The 9,031-nt window shown below is 36.7% G+C and overlaps 1 protein-coding gene across 4 annotated transcripts; it reads right to left on the bottom strand.

The window, feature by feature from the left end:
• LOC103341615 (transcription factor TGA2.3-like) lies at positions 1-8,462 on the bottom strand. 4 transcript variants are annotated; one of them, XM_089042356.1, is made up of 12 exons: positions 8,064-8,462; positions 7,667-7,817; positions 6,096-6,199; positions 5,046-5,122; positions 4,757-4,900; positions 4,443-4,520; positions 4,298-4,357; positions 4,006-4,083; positions 3,878-3,929; positions 2,099-2,370; positions 1,225-1,473; positions 1-559 (listed from the first exon to the last, which is right to left on the bottom strand). In XM_089042356.1, the coding sequence occupies exons 2-12, from the start codon at positions 7,762-7,764 to the stop codon at positions 413-415; spliced, it is 1,359 nt and encodes a 452-aa protein (XP_088898482.1). In that variant the 5' UTR covers positions 7,765-7,817; positions 8,064-8,462; the 3' UTR covers positions 1-412. The 4 variants fall into 4 exon arrangements, with proteins under 4 accessions (XP_088898482.1, XP_088898485.1, XP_088898484.1 ...); XM_089042359.1 differs by having other exon boundaries at positions 7,667-7,853; positions 8,064-8,262; XM_089042358.1 differs by having other exon boundaries at positions 7,667-7,867; positions 8,064-8,241.
• Positions 8,463-9,031: the final 569 nt, after the last annotated feature.

The following is a 9,031-nucleotide window of genomic DNA, read 5'->3' as shown; positions in this document are numbered from 1 at the left end:
TGGCAAACCAATGAAACACCGTAGGCCAGTAACATTGAGAGACAACATATGTATATACACGGTTAAAGAAGTAAATGCAAACCTTCAACTCTGACATCATCTGATTTTTTGGTATACAAATTGACATCTGAAACCTACAACAACAATAGCACTATTCTATTCCCTCTCAGTTCTATGAAATAACTTGCATAATCAGATTTATTCATACTACTGTTTTTTGACATAAAATACATCATCTAGATGACCATATGCGACAACCACAACTTTGATGGAGTCTATGAACAATCATGCAACTTCACTGCACCTCAACCAGGTCCGCGAAGACCAGAGAACAGCAGAAGTCCTATCATCTAACCATATAATTGCTCTAGTAGGACCCTAAAGATCAACTTCAGATAAAGAATCTAATGCCTCACTCTCTGGGCCTGGCAAGCCAAAGAGAACTCAGGGCTCGAAGACGCGAAAAATAGTCATTTATTGCAAGCAGTGCACGAGCTGATTGTCGGGTCGTCAGTATACGATGCATTTGTTGCAGCGTTTGTTGGCGAAGATTGTCAGCCTGGTAATTGACCAAAATAAGATTACAGATAATAAGGCAAAAAAATTGACATTAGTAGAGCATAAACATGAATAAAACATAAATAACTAGTGGCATTTTCAGATGTTTTTAAGGGAAGTCAAGACTCCACGCCAAGATTAAAGAAGCAAGAATTTTCAAACGGGCATACCAATCTATACTCAAGCCAAGTCCCCAAATTTGTGGACCATTTCTGCTGCACGTCTTCCACGAAACAAACTTTTTGAAACAAAAAATTATTATTGCCTTCAATAATAGGACTCTAGGTTTTTTTTTATCCAGAGACTACAGACTCAAGAGGACTACAGTTTTCTAGTGTTTCAAAAAGAATAAAGAAAGACTACATATTGTAATGATGAAACTTAGGTAGAACAGCCGACAAAAACAAATGAAGAATAAAGTAATTGAAGAAAACAAGAGCTTTTTTTTTTTTTAAAAGGAAACTATGGAAACAAAATACAATTTGGTTTCATTCCACCCACAAGTTCCAGCACCATAATATCTACATGCAAGTTCCAGATGCGTCACTCAGAAATACCAGCATATTCATGATTTGAGTTTTTATCTATAGTTCTTGCAATCATCGAAATTCACTAGGATCACACTGCATAAGCAAGCTAGTGGAATCAACTATCAAGGGAATTCACCTGGCGGAGGAAACCCTCAAGAGTTCCTAGCTTCCCCATGGCCATGGCCATTTGACCCATATAGTTTGCTACATTTCCAGATGATCCTGATGGCCCAGGTGAGCCACTGGCCAAGGTTTCAGCAAGGGATTGCTGCAATGCCTCCATCCCTTGTGACAGAGCATCTTCAGCCTGCTGGGATGACTGCTGCAAGTTGTAAATACCCACCAATTGCTGCTCAGTTAACGGTTCCAATTGATTCACCAGAAGCTGCACCAAAGCCAATACAGTTTAAAATGCGGAGATCTAAAACAATTAGAAAAATATAGGACAGAACGAATACATTATGCCCACATGGTATTCAAATTTAATTTTGGGTAGGTCATTATTCATTTTGTCTAAGAGAATAAAACATCAATTTTGATGACACATTCTTTTAAGTTCAAACTAGAGCACTCAAGAATTTCCATTACTTGCAATCAAGGAATAAATGTATTGTTCATTCCATGGATACGGTTATGTGGGCACAGCCAAGTGACTCACAACATAGAAAATGCAGAATTGAACCCATATACATCCAACATTTCCCTTATTTCCATCATGTATAACGTATTATGGAGAGAGCATGTCAGCATTACAGCCCTAACTCAGAATGTCAAAATAAATGTTTTCATGTCAGGAGATTATCACACTTGGAGAAAACAAGGAAGCAAAATGTCAAAATAACATCTCATACACTAGTAGAAGGATTTATGCAAACACCGCCTAAAACTAAAATGACAAAACCTTTTTGTTTTCCAAGTTCCAAGAAGATCAAGAGAAAAGTTGCTAGAATGCATTACAACTGAAATCAAATACTCAACCACAGCAAAGAAGAGTTGAAACTAATTTTCACCTTAAGGAGCTCAGATGAGCGGAAGCCACCAATCCACATGAAACACCTTTCAGCTGGTGTTTTCCACATTCCTGACAAGATGTGGAAAACATCAGCTTTTGCTGCAGTACCCTTCAGTCTAAAAATGTCATCGTAGTGAGCAATGACATTGTCAATAACGGTACGAAGTTCAGTGTCACCCGCATGTGAATTAACAGCTGCCCTCAACTCATTTATCTGCCTGTTGTGCTCCTCTAGCCACCTTGCATATTCCACATCAAATGCCAGAGCACCTACAGAAGACAAAAACAATTAAAACAACAAAGTTTTACCATCAAATATCAGTTAAGTGGGAACATATATACACATGTTAAATATACGGGCGTGTTCTTATGCCAGGCAGTTTAGGAATTATAACGCTCCTGTTGCCAGAATATGATTTTAGACCATTGATTAGCTTGATTCTTGCTTAAATGTCTGGTCCAAATCCAGCCTGACAACATATGAATCTTATGTTTCCAGACCGTCTGGCAAGAGAATATGACCTCATTATATACACATTTATACACACACACACACACACACACATATCTATACATCTTTGCTTCGCTGGCCCCAATAAAGTGAACACAAAGCACATGAAATAATCTAATTTATCATGTTAGGAACTACATCCATATTTAATATGATGAACATAGAGAAATCTACAGGACAAACATTTAACCCCCAGATGCTCAGACCCAACTGCAAAAGATCGGGATGGCCAAATAACAGAAAAATCCAAGACAAGCAAGCTGTAGAAGTATCTAACCAAAAATAATCGACTTACTACACACATGCTGATGGAGAGAATACATAAACCTAAATTTACTGTGATGGAGATTGATGAGGTGACTAGGTTACTGGTTATCCCGGATGGCACTAGATTGGTTCCCTCTAGGAGGGACAACAGAAGGTGGAAGTTGGATCACTCTGGGTTATACTCATGCCATTCTTTTTGTTCCTTCATTCAGGATAATGGTTCTGTGGAGGAGTTCCCTTCTCACCCTCAAATTTGGAAGGCTAGGATGACAACACCCACCCCCCCACCCCCAAAACCGGGGTTAAAATTCTTCTATGGTAGGTTGCCATTGGAAAAGTAAAAACTTGCGACACTTTGCTGAGGCATCGCCCCTTTATGTGCTTATCCCCTCACTGGTGCACTCTTTGCAATATGGACAGGGTAAGCGCGGATCATCTGTTCATTCACTGTCCCTACTCCTTAAAGGTGTGGTGGTTACTTCTGCAGGAAGTTAATGCTGCTTGGGTTATTCCTGAAGGCTGCTTTCAGCTGTTATCCTACAAGATTGATAAGCTGGGTAGGGGGAAGAAAAGCTAAAGTTCTGTGGGGTTGCTTGGTGCATGCAGTGTTTTGGAACTTATGGGCTTCGGTTACTCCTGTTTTTAAGGATTTGGCTGTCTCTTCTATTATGCGAGATTTGTTAAGGATTGTGAAGTGATGTGTTGCTCTCTTCCTTTTTCCTGGGTGGCCTTTTTGTTTGCTTTTGTCCTCTTTTCCTTTGTTTGTTTTGGTCTTGAGGTTGCTGTTTACTTCTGTTTTGCTCTTGTGCATTCCTTATCCACTTGCTTGTTTCTTTGTTTATCTCTTTGATTTTATAAAGTTTCTATTAAAAAATAAATAAATAAACTTCTTAAACATATATATGCATTTCAAGGCAGGCTACACAAATATACACAACTGTGGTTAGTAAGTCCAGGAAAAAGTAAGAATCAGCAGATGAGATTAATAAGTTCAAATACCATTTCCACTCATCGAATGAGATTGATCTCCAGAGCTTGAAATGAATATTCCCTGCAACATGTAAAACATTAGTATGATACAAAACATCCATGCCCAGCCAAATGAAAAATGTATATAGAAAACCAACCTGCTGGCGGGCACGCTGAAGCTCTTGCTCAAGCTGGGTTAATTTCAGCCGGCTACTCTCAAGCTGTTGTACATATGCCTGAATAGAAGAACCCGATGGAAATAATGTAAAGGCATACATGAATATAATGACACTTCCCCACAAAGAACAGTAGCTATGACTTATAATGAGATAGAGAAAGATTGCACTTAACACATAAGCGCACTGAACTTACAAACACAGTTAGTCTAATAATAATGACAACAACGTAAAAGAGTAACAGATAATAAATTCATAACATATGGTGACCTACCTTTTTTCTTAATCTGCTTTTCCTGGCGGCTTCACGATTTTGAGCAAGTCTTCGCAGTGTCTGTAAAACATTGATTCAAACTAGGGTAAGTTGATAATCATGCAAGACAACACTTTAATAATATATTCAGTTGAAATTGTCAAACCTTTTGATCACCAGGTTTATCTTTTGACCTGTCACTCGAATCAGAAACTAGAAGACCAGTCATTTGATTCAGTTCAGTCTGCACAAAAACAAAAAAATTAAATTCACCACCAAATAAAAGCTGAAAATCACAATGTTCTCTCACATGCACAATAATTTCCGTATGGAAAAAATAAGGGATATGTCACTTTGAATCTTGCATACAAAAGTGACTAAAGAAGTAGGCACTCTTAGAGGAAAACTACATGAATAAAGACGAGATGAACCAGAATTTATAAGCAGTGGATACTGAAAACTGGAACCAAGAGATGTTACCCTCTGATTTTTATCTTCTGTGTCATCTGTTGAAGTATCAGTCCTAGGGCTTCCATCTGCCATACTGGACTCCCCCCAGTTCTCGTGATTGCTACGAGATACAGAAGGCAAATTTTGTTGTGCCTCTTTTTGCAGTGGCAACAGCTGAGATCCCACAATACAAACAGATAAGTTTATATCTAAAGATGCAAGGAACTGGATTCCACAATGCGTTCAACCTTATTGGTCTCACAATCATTTTATTTTATTTTTGTTTTGTTTACTTTAGCAGGGGGTGATAAACAATTACCTTATTTAAAGAGCCAAATTGGGCATCACTACTCCCCAGTGCCTGGCTACTTAATTTATTTTGATTAAATACAGGACCTAAGAAATCCAAAGTAATCAAATGAGAAAAAGGAGTCAGAAGCAAGTAAATACCATAATACAACAAGAGTGAAATATGATCAGAAACTTTTTTGCACACACACACATATATATATATATACAATCCTCTTCTATCGAGGGACACCCTTTAGCGTCCCCTACGAATTTTTTTTCAATGATCCAAACCATCTATTTTTTAAGTCTACATAAATAGATCATCCTCGCAAAAAATTAGACAAATCAGAAACCGTTTCGACATCTAATTGTGTCCTACAAAATCAATGAACACAGTGCTTCAAGAACGTACTAAAATTTCAATAATTCAATTTAGTGGTCAAATGATATCAGATTCAAGTCATTTTTTGTAGAGATAATCATTGAATGAACAGTTTGGATCAGTGAAATACAAAACAGAGTGAGCCCTACAAGGGTGTCTCTCAAATAAGCTTATTTGAGGGATCTCTCAACTGAAGCTCTCTCTCTCTCTCTCTCTCTCTCTCTCTCTCTCTCATTTCACACAAAAAAATTTAAACATAAACACAATTAGAATCATACTTCTGTATCATACTCCAACGCCAGAAGTTAGATATGCCTCTAAAGTCACACTTCAGAAAGCCAATGATGATTAGAATTTTGACTAGAACAGTAATTTTCAAGCATGAAGTAGGAGCATAACTCGGTTAATTGGCCGTCCTAATGAGAATCTAGATGTTGACTAGAACATATTAATAACCTTATTTACTGAGTATGGACAGTAAAAGATAATATAAAGGTTAGCTGTGGAAAAATTAAAAGATACGGTACAAAATGAACAATCATTCTACTCAAGATAGGGCAAATGAATCTTAGAATCAGGGAAAACGTCAGAAAATATTTACGAAATCAGTAACTTGAAGAAACATCCACACAAAAAATAAAAAATTGCTAGTATTCCAATCTACTTCTGATAAACACCAAGATATTAGTTACATACTTCTCCCAATGTCAACAGCATCCTCTATGCGAAAACCAAGAGTTTGCTCTAGAGTTCCAAAGTCTGAAATTCGAGATGAACGAATGGTGCTCCCCTCTGTACCACTGAAAGCACATACAGTTAGAACTAAAACTACCAAAATTGACAGATGCAATTCAACAAACGAGCCATTAAAGATATGTTCATTAGCCAGAATGGTAAGACGAAAAAGGCATACTTGCAAATTGTAATTCAACTATCCACTGAGAGACAAATGTGAGAATGTTACAAAACCATCTTCAATCATAATGCAACCAGATGAAGGAACTTGTAAAGTCTGAAAATATACTATAATTTTGACATTTCATGTCAGGATTGAATGATTAACAGATCCTTATAACCATGAGTACCAAAATTGAACAAATGCAATTCAATCAACAAACCATCAAATCCATGTCGTTACCCAGAATGGTAATGCCAAAAAGGTACCATTACAAATCATAATCCAACTGCCCACTTAGTGACAAATGTGAGCATGAGAAACCTCTTCATAATGCAAACAAACAAAGAAACTTGTATTGTCTGAAAATCAACAATAATTTTGACATTTCATTTCGGTATTGAATTGTTAACAAATTAAAAGCCATGAGAGCCATCTTAAATAGCATATGCCCTGTTTTCTGATTTTGGGGTCACTAATCATACTCTTGCAGAAAATAAACTAAAGGAAATGAGACTTCAGTCCCAAAATTAATACTAAATAAAAGATAATCCACCACAACAAGAAGGAAATTTCCAGTAATATTAAAAAATACCGTAACTTGGTTTGCTTAATTGAACAGAGACATTTTTTTGAGAGACATTTTTTCGACAGACATTGGGAACAACTCCTCCTCTCCATAATACAGCAATAGCTTCTAGTTGCTCTTTCTTTAGTCCTCTTTGTTGGCTGTATTTTATGTTTAACTACTCAATCCTACATATACTGAAAAATCACAGCTATAGCCACCTTTCCTCAAATCATTATCTAGACCATTCATATACAATTATGCCAAAAAATCAGTGCGCTATTTGACCAAATTTGAGGTGGTTAAAGCTTCAATCCAATAAATTCCCAAAGATAACTTGTAACATAGCTTTCTATTTAGCTGTGAATGGTGCGGAAAATATGGATTAACTTCAGATACTGACGTTATACGCTGTTCAGGTTACATTTTAGAAGACTTGGAGAAAGACCTAACGTGGTTGTGGTTCCATTCCACTTGTTAAACCGTATAATTCTGTTCCTTTCCGGATACTACCAACTAGCAAATAAAGCAAGATATTCTAATTTCAGCGGCAGATGCTACCAACTTTTGTACTACATTAAAACTTAAATTCATGTTCTAGTAGCAGAGAGGCAGAGCCAGAGCACGACTGCTAAACTAACTGAAAGCCCAAGGAAACTAATTCAGACAGAATTACCATTAGAAAAGACAAACCACTCAAAACCAAAGGAGCTGTACTGCCTATGAAAACTTAAAACATAAGAATACTAAAATAAATATGGAAAAAATAAGTGGAAATTAATTACAGTGTAAGAGATTACTGACGTGGGATTGGAAGTGGGTACTGGAGGAACAAAGCTCGGCATCTCAGTCACGACTTTATTACCGTCATTTGCACCAGTTTTAACTGTTCTACTGCCCATGGATCAACATCATCATCACCACCACCACCACCACCACAAACCACCAGAACCACCTGATCCCAAAGCCAAAGAGACCCTTGAACAACCCCCTTCAAAAAATTAACTAAAACACAGCACTCAGAAGCTCCTAAACCACAAACTCCTATCTACCCAATTACCAGAAAGATTAAAACTTTACAAAGACATATACAGAAATAGAACCCAAGCCCCAATCAAAAGCCACGTACTGACGGGAAAATTGAACCTTCAGAAACCCCACAAGCAGAAATACAATATAGCCCAGTTAACCCAAAGCTTACCAATAGTAGAAACTGTATGAACAAGCCGCCAAGTTTGAAGTAAAACCAAGGCCAACTCCACCAAAGTAGATGAAGAATCAGAACTCAAGACACTGAATTTCCACAAATTAAGCAAACCCAGAAGCTAAAATTGAAGGAATAGCCCAAGAAACCCTAACCCGAGAACCTTTAAGAGGATAAATACCAAGTCCCTTTGACCTTTTGATCGTAATATAGTATTATATACCATCAATTCTCTCTCTCTCTAAGACTGGAAAATTCAACAGGCCCACCTTGAATTTTGAGCAAATATTTTAACTTTATTAATTTTCTTGAAGAGGTTGGAGAGAGAGAGTAGAAGAAGCGTGACGTCCAGATCATCCCAATCTCTTCCATACGTCCTTTTCTTCTCTGCAACTTTTTCCATCTTTCAAAGATCGCCATTTTTTTTTTAATTTCTTTCATTTCTTTTTTGTCTTATTTTACCGCTTTGAAGCCTTAGCTTTTCCTCAATTTTATGTAAATACTAGAACTCCCGCGAAAGTTTGACATAATGTCACACTGCCCCAACTCCTTTCAGCTTATTCTTTCCTTGACTAATTCACTTCATTTAAATTGGTAACGGGTTTTCAAACTATCTTTACATAACCGATTTTGGGGAGGGGTCAATTACAGGACATCGAGTGAAGAAATAATTGCTCTTAACCACTTGAATTATAAATTTATTGCAATTGAGTTTCAAATAATTAATTATATTATCTTTTAGTTCATAAGTCTCAACTTAAGTGCATCATAAAATTAGTGGAATGAGAGCAAAAATTATATTTAGGAATTAAGTTAGATTTTATCTTATTATGCATCTTTTACAAAATACTACATACAATATAGGAAATTAAAGTTTTTATTAAGAGAATACGATTTTCTCTTCAATATATTTTTATTTATACTTAATATGGATAACTTTCCTACATGAAAACTTTTCAAGACCA

This window comes from Prunus mume, linkage group LG8 (assembly GCF_029339155.1).
Source record: "Prunus mume cultivar Tortuosa linkage group LG8, ASM2933915v1, whole genome shotgun sequence".
NCBI lineage: Eukaryota > Viridiplantae > Streptophyta > Magnoliopsida > Rosales > Rosaceae > Prunus > Prunus mume.
The sequence above is the reverse complement of the archived record's forward strand: the minus strand, read 5'-3'. Positions and strand labels throughout refer to the sequence as shown.

Coding starts and splice junctions, on each gene's coding strand:
- LOC103341615 (XM_089042356.1), bottom strand. CDS start 7,764: ATGGGCAGTAGAACAGTTAAAACTGGTGCAAATGACGGTAATAAAGTC. Junction 4,901..5,045: donor AATTTGGCTCTTTAAATAAG/GTAATTGTTTAT, acceptor GTGGGATCTCAG/CTGTTGCCACTGCAAAAAGA. Junction 1,474..2,098: donor GCTCATCTGAGCTCCTTAAG/GTGAAAATTAGT, acceptor GCTTTGGTGCAG/CTTCTGGTGAATCAATTGGA.